Genomic DNA, 12219 nt, shown 5'->3' with positions numbered 1-12219 from the left:
ATTTACTTTTAAATCCTATTTGTCTGTGGCTAATTTTATTAGTTATCAAGGTTTGAATATAATTTTTAATCATCCTCAGTATTTAGAGTGTTAGAGCCTGGACAGTGGCTCTAACACTCATTAGCTGACTGTATAGTGAGTGTGACTAGACATAGAGGACGGGGAGAGACTCAGCCTGTCCACCAGACATGGAGGACGGGGAGAGACTCGACCCGTCCTCCAGACTTAGAGGACGGGGAGAGACTCGGCCCGTCCTCTAAACATAGAGGACAGGCCGAGTCTTCATAGATTTCCACAGGTTCACAACATCTTTTTTTTTTCATGCAATTTCGCAACAGTTATTTTTTTTTTTCTGTTAAATAGTTTAGTTTTCATTTAGTCAGACACTGATAGGAAACTTTTAATTATAAACACCCTTTAATAAAAGTTTATTGACTAAATATAACTTGTAGGAGGGCATGTTCTGTCCTCATCTAACTTTAATGAGGTGCTTCCAAAGGACTTTTCCTTTAAGTAATAAATCGTTGAGCTAAAAGAAATAAATAATTCACCGTCCAGGATCTATTTTTGTATGTACAGTGCACAACCAGTCCACTAGCGGACTAAATACAATATTTCAGTGTGCATCTTTCTGATGCCACTGTCGCTACAGTGATGAATTTGTTGTGACAAAAGCCATGACCCCTTCTCATTTAAGGATGTTTAAAAAATTCAACAGTGCACCAAAATTGCGCATGTGGATTTGTCAAGCAGCCTGCAGGCGCACAACTGCATGAATATTAGATAAGAGGTCACACTGGTCTCTTACCTAACATCAACCTGCAGGTCATTCTTTGTCCTGCTGACTGATGGGAGAAAGTTTGAATCATTCAGTGCTGTCTCTGCTCAGGTCATAGAGAAAGGTTACCAGAAGTTTACATTTCCAGTGCAGCTGGTGGATCAACACGGAGTGACTGGTAAAAGTGGATTTTATGTTCGGTTATATTCGGTTGATTAAATAAACATCATCACCAACAAGACAATTATTGCTGTTGTCAGCAAAAATCAGAGAATGAATGTTATGTGCAAGGAAACAGATGATGAAAATAAAATGTGTGGATCTGATACAGCCTGTTGAGAAGGATTCAACGAGAATACTAGTGTACAAACAACATCCTTACAACGAAGGAGGACTATTTACGTCCTAGAATAGTCCAATCAGTCCAGACATAAATCCAACTGAGAAACTGAGGAAAAACTTGAAAACTTGAATGTTTCATATTTGATCCCAGCTTCCTCTTGGGAGCACTTAACCCCAAATTGCCTACCATTTTGTGTATCAGTGTATGAAAGTGAAGTCATTTGTAAATTTGATAGGGTGTAAAGCACTTTGAGTGGTTGGTTGTAACAGGAAAGCTGCTGCATAAATGTGACAAAAGTTCAAGTTTAATTTTGCAAGGCACTACAAAAGTGACAACACAGTTTTTAACTTTCCATAAAGTGAAAAAAATATATGGTTTATTCTTATTTTTGTCTAGAAAGATTTGGTTTTAAAGGGATATTTGTTATGTGAGTGCACAGAGGGCATCTATTGTTCTAAAGAAAGAAAAATCAGGCTTTTAATGTTTTTCTGTGAAAACATGTAATAAGTAATTCAAGATAATAACCTAAGCCGTTTCTGTAAAATAATATTTAACAAATTTTCAAATTAAACCACAAATACAGCAAAAATAATTTCCTCTCTACAATTCAATAACCAGAGTTTTACAGGAAAAGCAAGATTGATATTTACAAATTATAATAATTGACAACTATAATTAGAATTTTAATTCACAAATCCTCAGTGTCACTACGGGAGGAGCAACAAAAAAATTAACAGTCCTGCTGTGATCTGCCTAATAACTTCAGCTCTTATTACTGTTACACAGTGTCCCCTGGAAAACCAATTAGGAGAGCTTCCATTGACACTTTAAGGGGATTTCTAATGAGGCAAAGTCTCTTCTGCTTTCAGCAGGCCACTGCGCCCTGTTGAGCTCACCAACAAGACAATTATTGCTGTTGACATCACACCTGAGCATAAAAAGTGAGAGTTAATGTGTCTGAAGTTTTTGAACTAAAGGTTGTTTCAGGACCACACAGTGGAAAAACAATTAGAGGACTATTAGGGTGGTCAGCATTCTGTCATTTGGTGTTTTCTGCCTTTTGCCTTGAAAAACCAAATTTTAATTCATTTAGAAGATATTTTCCACTGCTTACAAATTGAACTGCAATTTGCCGTGTCAGTTGCTTGGTGGATATTTAAACAAAAGCAGTCAGCGTTTGATGGATGGCCACCTGCATCAGCAGCTGCCAAGTCTGACTTTCCTTCATGCACGGTCACTCAAAAGTGAAACTGGGCCAGGAAGCAAATTCAGTTCATCATAAAAGGCAGAAACACAGAATAAATGCTAGGAAACCTGTTTATCACCTTATCTTATAAAGGATTTTTGCTATTTCAGCAAAAATATCGGGACGGTGGCTTCAGAAGTGTTTCCATTTAAATTTAACAAAACTTTTCTGTTTGGATCTTTTCCCATCAAATCTGTTCTTATTTGCATTTATATATGTTTGAATTGACTCTAATTTTAAGCATGAATTTCTTTGCAAACAAATGAGAATGGTTGTTGGGACTTTGAAAACAATGTTTTTAGTTTATCCTTCTGCTTGTCAGAGCTCTTGGATGGCTATTCAAACATTCAAGGTCAGCATAGAAGCACTCAAAAACTTAATATAGATCAACAAACTTAAAATATCACACAGCTGAGCCTATTTGCATACAGAACAATCAGAGAATCAGATGCTATTTGTGAATTGAAAAGCAGACAGTGTTGTCTGTGTTCAGGTTGAAGGTCAATTCTCTGCAAGATGGAAAAATAAAGCTATTAAAGAAATGCAAACAGTGCATACAACTGAAAAATAGGCAGATGTCTATTTAGACTGAAAATTACAAACTGGAGAAGTAAAGTCATTCTTGCTTGAAATATTGCAATTTTAAGAGTCATCTTCACATTTTCATAATGTTCAAAGAAGAGTGAACAGTTTTCATTCTGTTAAACAGGACTTGAACAAAACTCTGTCCCTAAATTCACCACTGGATCCAGTAACTGTGCTATCCAAGATGGAAACCAACGTGTTCAGGATTCTCTTTCCTGTCCATCATACTATGAGGCCAAGTTCTCTGTCCACCACATCAGTCCTCATCATTTCCAGTTGGAGATTTGTGTAGGAACTGCCCTGAGCGGCATTTATCAAAGGATGTGATGTAATTTACTTTGACAAGTGCAAAACTCCTGTACTTTATTTTAAACTTGAGCTAACACCAGTGATCACAATTTTCCTTTAAGAAAGAAAGTGAGGAAAACAAAACCTTTGCATCTGAACATGAGCGTGGAATTGAAATGCAAAGAATGTTTCTAATTCTTCCAGAACTTGGAGCGTCATGTTGTGCAGTCCTTCTCTTAGCAACCCTTCCAAATGGGTAAAATGAGAGACTATGACATTCAAGTGCAGTAGATACAAGCTGTTCTTTATGAGCCATAAAATGGCAACAAAATATCTTCTTTCCTACACTTTTGCTTACAGTCATTAAAAGAAATAATCTAAACGTTTAAAAGGATTAGGATTGTATCAAACAAGGCTGGAGGAGAATTTACGTTTATCTTACCACCAGAGCTACAGCAGAGAGCAGAAATTTCTAAAGCTTACTCTTACAAAATTGCAGGAAAGAGTTTCATCTTGCGGTCACCAAACTGCCAATTATTTTAAGCCTTTTGTGCACTGTGTTTACCAGAAGTGCTGGAAATTGTGGATGTTGTCATGTTCTTCCTAACCCAAAAGTACTCTAATTATTTTGTGATTTTTTTTTTTTTTATTTCTTTATTTCTCCATCTACTCAAGGCTTTTTCTGAGTACTTTGAAGGCTGGGATGGTTCACCACTGCATTATAATATTTATTGCTGGAGATAAAATTTTTATCTTTATTGAGTTTTATATCCAGCATATCATAGAGTCACCATTAACCGCCTACAGTTTAAGGACTGAACTTTTTTATACCAAAACTGTTGAGTATAAAAACATAAAAACCACAGGTGAAAAGGAAACATTTAGCCTCAATCACAGCGAGCCGTGAAAGATTTAGCACAATACTAAAAGATGAACTGTCACTTTAAAATGGTGAGCAGTCATTTTTTAAGCTTATCAGTTCCAGCAGTGCTTTTCCAGCCAAGATGTTTGCTTTACATAAGAACAGAAAGAACAAGAAACTGATGGAATTGCTCTAAAAACATGACACACCAAGGAAGCACTGTTTAGCTGTGTGAGAGACTATTTCACATGAAACCATGACTTTTATCATTTACAGCTTAGAAGAAAGTTATGGGTAATTAATTGTGATCGACTGATAAATAATTTGCTAGCAGAGGCTGAACTTTCCAGAGATCCATGTGGGAGCAGCCTGACTCATCTGAACCTGTATAAAAGCCTCAAAAGTGATTCAGTCAAGTTTCTGTTCATTCAGCTCAAGTGGGTTGTTACAAATTAATCTGTCATTATTATCCTACTTTTATGGATCCTCCTGAATTGAGGTGAATGAACCGCACAATCAGATCCTAATCTCCAGGAACCTGCAGCCATTTTCCAAACACAACAATAGAGGGGATTTTTAGCAGCAAGCTGTGGCCTCCCCACCAACATGAAGCAGCGTTATTGATTGGTCATAGTCAAGCCTCCCATTACAACAAATGGATGCTGAACGGAGATTTTCTTCTCTCATTCTGAGGGAAGGAGTCCGAAATGTCAGCCTCCCTGGTGATAGATGGCCATTTCCATTTAGCTACAATATACCCCAGGGGGATTTCATTACCATCATATAAAGTTCAAAAAATGATCAGCTCTGTCAGATTTAACTTTCTTCTATGAACGAAGATCATAATATGAATGCAAATGGCAAATTAACCGCTTGGAATTGACAGTGAAGGTGAAAGAATATGTCGCTTAATTTAGTCAAGTCTGTTAAATTTGATGAAATGCCTTTCGGATTTGTATAAAATCTTCTAAAAGGCTCAGTTTTTTCTCTCTTTTCTACAACATTTACCAAACCTGACATTGTTAGAGCTCTGCTGGCCGATTTAATATTCTGTACTGTGTTTCCACTTCATATCGGGTCACATCAGCACAAATAGCATGTTTTTTAGAAGTTTTCAACATTTTTTTTGGATGTTTTTTCAGTAAAACAGCCCAAACCAAGTGGGAATTGTAGGGACTCCCTGTCTCTCCAAATTAGAAACACAGCTCACGCTGACAAGTGACGACCTGGATTAAAGCCATTTCTCCTAGTTTGAAAAGGCTACCCATCCATGCCGCTTTATCCGTCCGGAAAGGGCTCCCAGGTTTGGGTCTGGGAGCGATCCCAGGATGGCGAGGTGAGGGAGCAAGTGGGCAGGTATGTTTTATTGATCAAGCACAAGACGGGGAGAAAGCCTGCGAACACGCTTGTGAATAATGCATAAGACAGCGTGGAAAGGAAGCAGAGATCTGCTGAAGCAGTGAGGTGAATTTGAGAAGTAACAGAGGGATGAGAGCTGGAGCTGGGGTTTTCGAGAGGGGTTTGTTGTGAGGTAAGCAGCTGCAGTTCATAAACCCATGGCCTCAGCGAGACTTTTCATGCTTGTTTCATGATTGATGCACACACTTTCGAGAGCTGGATTGCTATTTTCAGGTTGTTGAGGTGATTTGAAGGGTGCAATGTTTCTGTTTCCAGCCTGTCCATGAAACTGGTGTGACAAAATGAGCCAGTTACACAGGTGGATGAAGAGACCCTTGTCAAGTCACATCATTAAACCTTTCATGAATAGGGGTCACTACAGCAAATAACCTGGCTCTATGGAAAAGGGTAATTTGCCCCTTGTTAAATCATTAATTTATGGGGAGGGCTGTGGGAAGAGTAGTTATGGGTTTGATTCCATCTTCCTCCTACAATATGTCCATTGGCCCCAAGGCAATTACTGTTGAGTTGCCAACCTATCTGTGTATTAGTGTACGGATGTCTGAGGATTTGTGAATGTGGCTGAACTGTTTCGTATGACTACAAAAGTGGCATTATGTTTGAGCTGTACAATGTCCCTGTCTGAGTGAAGTTTACTACTAATACAATAAAAAAAAAAACAGTCTGTTAACTGTGATTAAAAACATTTTTTAAAAAGCCAGATTCACTTTTAGTATCACACACACCCAATCTTGGTTCCTGTCAGACCCATAAAACCAAAGAATCACTCAAACAGAACATAAAGAAGACTAAAAGATATGAAAAAGCAATCCATCATATTTCTGCACATCAAAACTCAACATGCCCACGGGTGAACGTTCTTTGGAACGGCTGTCCTGGTAAAATTTGCTTCATTGATGGCACATCTGTCACAAAAGAGCCTAAAACAACATCTAAAGCACTGTATGCTCTACATGCATCCATGAGACGGTTCCAAAGGCTCATGAACGCAGGAGACTTTTGAACCCCTTCCTCCCTGTTAGCCAAAATGTATCGTAAGCCCCGAGGTTTCTGAGAAGATGTTCTGTGGAGGTGTGTGTGTGTGTCGATGCAATTGGGTTAAAACTAACATTTCAGAAGAAGCTCATCATATTGAGATGATTCTGAAGAATAGATATTTTGCAGTGGCCTAGAGAAAGTTCAGCCTTAAATCCAATGAATATGACGTACTGGGACCTTGATTTGGAATTAATTCAATTCCTCCAGAGTGATAGCAAAGACTGATTTACGAGATACTTTTTAAATAGGGTCAGGCTTTTGATTTTTGTTTGATTATTTTCCGCAATCAATAAAAAAATCGATCAAAAATGGCTCTTTATCTTTGCATGATATAAAAATTGTTTTGATGATCTGAAATATTTATGTGAGACAGAGAAGAACTACAGAAAAGCAAGAAATCTGCAGGGGCCCAAATACTTGTTTTGAACACAGCCTTTCAATGGCTTTGAGTACATGTTTAAGAAAGCTGAATTTTCTTAAATCTTATGAATTTTTAGATCCCTAAAGACGAAAACTCATAGGATTAGAGATTATAATAAGTCATACACAAATGGGATGAACAGTTTTGGAATCGCTCTGGTATTATAACACACATTTCTACTCAGTTAGATCTCCATCTTATCACTTAGTGTTTCTATGATTGCATCATTCCAACAATTTTAAATCAATCTGGTTCTTTCTTTTTAAACGTTTATATCTTCTTGTAATTAACTTGTCTATTTTATGGGATTTTTTTTTTCTTGGTGGTCATCTTAAGTCCTGCAACAGTCACTTTGCATTTTGAGATTCCTTTTTGGTGTCCTTGTGCAATTTTTTTCCCATCTCTGCAGTCATTTTACACCTAATTTTCTCTCATTATGTCTCCTCAAAAGAGTTCTGCTTGCACAGAAAACGTAATAAAAGCATGTGTCCATTAGAGATGCTCAGAAATCCATTCATCCTCAGGTTGTATTGTCTCGAAACCTTAACTTAGGCCAGCGTGTACCTTTTTTTCATTCTCTCTTTCTTTTTTACTCTGTTACTCATTTCTTGGTCACTCAAGGATAATTTTCACTACCAGAATAGTTTATTTTTCTAGCTGCTGTCACAGTAACTGAGCTGCTGTTGACAAGAAGAGGACACAGTGACAGGCAGCACGAACTGAACTGGCTAAGTCTTCTGTTGTCAAGTTTTGCAGAACATGTTTTATCCTCCACAGTAAGCCTACAGATATCCGTTTTCATTGTTTCATAATGCTAACTCTTTGAAAGCCTGCACTTGGCAGCTTTGGGCATAAACCGGACTTATGTCTTAATAAGAACAATTGAAGGAAGCAAAGATGCAAAGGGTATATTTAATGAAATGTCTAAAACCAATGCATGCACACTGGCAGTCTTGGTATCCAGCATAATTCGCAGCATAGGGGATGTTTTCTGCCCTGTAAAAGTTACGTAAAGCAACAACAATGAAAAGAGAGCCTCACCCTCTCTCATTTTTTGTGTCTAAAACACACATTTCTAGATTCCTTTACATGTTAAACAGAATACATCCAGCTGTGATCTTGCATAATCATGGGTCCTTTTCTCACTGCTATGTTGAATCTTTTATTGATTGTTAAATTTGCATTCCTTTGACATTCTGTTAGCGACGTTGTTGTCTTTCCTGCCTTCATTCAGTCAGATATTGTGACATAAAGTGATGTTAAAATGAAGTGAAAGGACGGTTAAAATACGAGACATGATTTTGTGGTTCTGTTTAACACAAACATAATGCGGACATGACAGATGTGTGAATGTGTGGCTCTGATAGATAAAACGTTGGGGGAGGAAGCAGGACTTGATTAATACTCGAATGTCAGCTTCCTTCGGAGGCTTTACTGTACTCTGCGGCAAACACCAAACATGTGCATTTCACATTCATGTGTCACGTCTTCAATATGGCATTTTCTTATATAAAATAAAGCCTTAGTGAGGTTTTCCTTTAATTAAAGCTTACATTGTGCCTCACAGAAACAGGCTTATGTTGCAACTATGAATTTCAATATTTTTACTATGGTTCTATCTGATAGACCAACACAAAGTAGCTAATAACAATAAACAGGAAGGAAAATCATAACTGGTTTTTAAAGATTTTTAAGAATAAAAGTTGAAAAATGTGTTTATCATTCCAGTCTCTTTACTCAGATACCTCTAAACGCACCATCAGCATGGTAAAACCTGGTGGTGGTAGCATCACAGTTTGGGGTTATTTTTACTCAGGCGTGACGGGGAAGCTTGTCAGAGTTGAATCCGACTGATTGTTTGAGGCAAAGTTTGAAAATTATTACACATTTTTCTATGAAAAATGTCCAAGAATGTGCAGGGCTTTTAAGAAACATACTCCCCCAAAAACCTTGCAAATGTAACTTCAGCACATCATATTAATCCAGAGAAACTTAACACAAATACATGCATTTTAGATTTAGATTTTTACAAGTTAAAAAAAAAAAAAAGTAAAACTATGTATGGATCACAAAGTACTTACGTTGGTCTGTCACCTATGATTACAATAATTAACTGTGGAGTGAAATGAGATTGGAACAGGCTTAACTTGAAACAATGAGAGAACGGTTCAAGGGGTCTGAACACTTTTGCAAGGGAATGTAGGCTGGCTTAAAAATCCCTCCCACTTCGAATAATAGCACAGATTATTCCAGAGTCTGTTGGAGACATTGTGGAAAAATTGAGTTTGACACAATTGGTAATAACCCCTGTTGCAGAATAATTTACTTCTATTGAAAACAATAAGAGAGAACATATTACCATATAGCATAATGCAGCGTGATTTCTTTTCATCAGTGATAATAATACTCTGCATAATCATTACTTGATCATTGGGTACAGTGGAAACTCCCTAAAGCAAAAGCAGCAGGAGGTGCAGTGTTTTTGGGTCACTCTTGTGAACTGGTAACCAGCAGGAAGCCACATAGGCTCAGAGAGGAAGAGTCTAATTAAAGCCTCAGAATCTTCATTTTCTGTGGGTGGAAAACCATGAACAGATATGAATGGGTGAAAATATATGCCTTTGTTTAGTGATCAATAAGTGTTGAGATGAGTATGGTTTCAATAGGGGAAAATCCTTTTTACATCCATACTACAGTTCTGGTGAGAAGTTTCTGTTAACTCCTTGTTCAAATGATATTCATCTTTAATCTTTCTTAATCTTTTTTTTGTGGATGGTTAGCTATTTAAAGTAATAAAAAGCCCTGGAATGTTCTTTGTTTCATTTCTGCCAAAAGATTAAACATACTTTTGGCAGAAATGTTTAATCTGCCAAAAGTAGAAAGTCAGGAATTTCCTCCCTAAATTCCTGACTTTAGGGAGGAATTTGAAAAGTTCCCACAGTTTGATTGCACTTGAACTTCTGGTCTTTGAGGTCCATATAGTTTGGAGGCATTAAAAGAGAGAAGCAATTCAAGGAAACTCTTAACAAATGAAGAAAGGGGTCCAGCACCTGCAGTACTTAAACTTCAAACTGAAGCAGAAAACACTAAAGCATTTTCTCTCCTATGGGCCAATTTAATCGAAGTGCGTCTCTGGTGTACTCACTGGCTAGATTATGCTTGACTGCCCAAGATAGGAAATTTAAGAAAAAGAAAAAAAAAAAGAAACTTAGGGAGTCACATAAAGGGCCAGAGGAGACTTCAAAGACTGTAGATGAGTCTTTGTCATTTGAGCTGTGATTGGTGCTGGGGGGAAACTGCCCCAGGCCAGTCTCAAGGCTTCTGCCACTGCACAGCTCATTGAAATTCTTTGACTGAGACTTGGTGCAACCCTAACGTTCCATGTAAATGCAGCTAATAAATAAGCCACAGGATTCAGAGCAAGTGTGTTAAACGTATCGAATTAATGCGTGATTAGTCTGGTAATTACAAAATGTTTTAATGAATCTGGAGTGTCTCAGCAGAGGGACTGAATTAACCATTTTAAGCGGTGCTTCCTGAGACATTTCCGTTATTATCCTTGTTTGTCAGCTGCGGGTTTAACGGAACTGCACATTAAAGACCTTCAGCTTTTGCTGCTTTAGGAATGAAAACATGACGAGCGCCGCTCCGTCGAGTCAAAACATTTAATTCACATCATCGCAGGAGACATGCACTTGCAGCACAAAACCCAGTGCGCTTTTCTCAGCTGAAGCTCCTATTTTTAAAACACATACAAACCTGAAAATAATTTAAACAAAACACATATTTAAAAAAAGGGTTACGTTTGTTTTATACATGTTCATAATACTGTTTGATAAAATATATCACAAAAAATTAGCTTTTAACACAGAGCAAAATAATGAATGAGAGATAACACTGACACTGTGCTGGTCGATAGCAGGAGTACTGTGAACTGGTGACATCTGAGAGCAAATGTCACAGAGAGGACAAGCTTAGGAAAAAAAAAAGTTTTTCAATGGAGAAGGTGGAGGACGCAAGGTTGGGAGGTTTATGAGTCCCTTTTAGATGAGAAACAATCCAAGCACTCTGAAGGGCGGAGGGTTCGATCGCTAGGCGTAAAAAGTCTCTACTTTCACTGCCTGGCAGAACATTGTCATAGAGAAGACCAGACCCAGGATCTGCAGAAACACACAAAAAGCAGGGATTAATGGAATCACATGTCTCTGAAGATGGCTGTAGTGCACATAAAAGCTTTGGATCATTTTGTACTTTGTAATATTGCTGGTTAACCATAAACGACAAAAAAAAAAAAAAAATCATTTTCTGAAAGTGATGCATCCAAAACATTTCTTAGATCACAATAAGAGGAGAATCCAGCCGAGCAAATTTCTAAAGCATTCGTTGATTATTTAAACAAGAACCAGAATTAAACCAGAGAACCTTTATCTTCCTCTATTTGATTGATTTTTATTATTATTTTTTATTCTGCCCCTTTCTCCATGGGTTCCCTCTGGGTACTCCAGATCCCTCTCACAATCCAGAAACAACTGGTCTTTCTAAAATTGCTCTTAGGTATACCACATTAGTGTGTGTATGGTTGTGTCTCTGTGATGGACTGGCCACCTGTCCAGACTGTATCCTGCCTCTGAGCCAATGACTGTTGGAGGTAGGCACCATCTGCCCTGCGACCCTGTAAGGATAAGCGGATGTGCATGATGGATGCTTGATTTCTTTAGTTTTATTGAATGTAATTTTAAATGAAAACATCATCTACATCACATGTGTCAAAATCAAGGCCCGCGGGCCACATGCGGCACGCCATGTCATTTTATGTGGCCCGCCCAAGCATTTTATAGGCCAATGACTGACTTAAAATAGGTTTTGAGCACGAATTGACTACAAACTACATCTCCCATAATGCATTCCGATTGTTACCAGCAAACATTACGGCTTCTTGCCACTAGAGAGCAGCAGAGTCACCTCAAGCTGCTTATTGATTTTCCCAGCGAGTAAAACTGAGACATCGACAAGCTAACATCAAAACGTCCAAGAAAAGAAAAAATAATTTACAAGTAAGACTGTGAATGAAGATGTTTATGAGTTGGTGTCAGGGCGGCAGGTCGCGCTAGACGTTATCTTGACCTTGACATAAAAAAAAAAATAAAAAATCGGTCATGTACTATTTTTATCCGTGAAATTACAATCATATTAACATCGGCTACTTAGTCACTTTATGCGGTTTAGTTAATATTCACCG

General features: G+C 37.8%; 2 protein-coding genes across 5 annotated transcripts in view; one reads left to right on the top strand and one right to left on the bottom strand.

The window, feature by feature from the left end:
• The window catches only part of ddb1 (damage-specific DNA binding protein 1), a 64018-nt gene extending 57395 nt beyond the window's left edge, over nt 1-6623 (top strand). The window contains exon 28 of one of the 2 annotated variants that reach the window (XR_477496.2): nt 6593-6623. The gene's annotated coding sequence lies outside the window, so the exon portion shown is untranslated. The remainder of the gene's footprint in view (nt 1-6592) is intronic. The other variant, XR_001664333.1, reaches the window with a different exon arrangement.
• A 4003-nt stretch (nt 6624-10626) lies between these two features.
• tspan4a (tetraspanin 4a) overlaps nt 10627-12219 on the bottom strand; it is a 183987-nt gene continuing 182394 nt past the window's right edge. For all 3 annotated transcript variants that reach the window (XM_007568977.2, XM_007568976.2, XM_007568978.2), the window contains one exon: nt 10627-11140. In XM_007568977.2, coding sequence (XP_007569039.1) covers nt 11072-11140 — 69 coding nt within the window. In that variant the 3' untranslated portion in view covers nt 10627-11071. The remainder of the gene's footprint in view (nt 11141-12219) is intronic.

This window comes from Poecilia formosa, unplaced genomic scaffold (genome assembly GCF_000485575.1).
Source record: "Poecilia formosa unplaced genomic scaffold, Poecilia_formosa-5.1.2 Scaffold234, whole genome shotgun sequence".
NCBI lineage: Eukaryota > Metazoa > Chordata > Actinopteri > Cyprinodontiformes > Poeciliidae > Poecilia > Poecilia formosa.
Note: the sequence above shows the minus strand (reverse complement) of the source record. Positions and strands in the feature narration are given on the sequence as shown.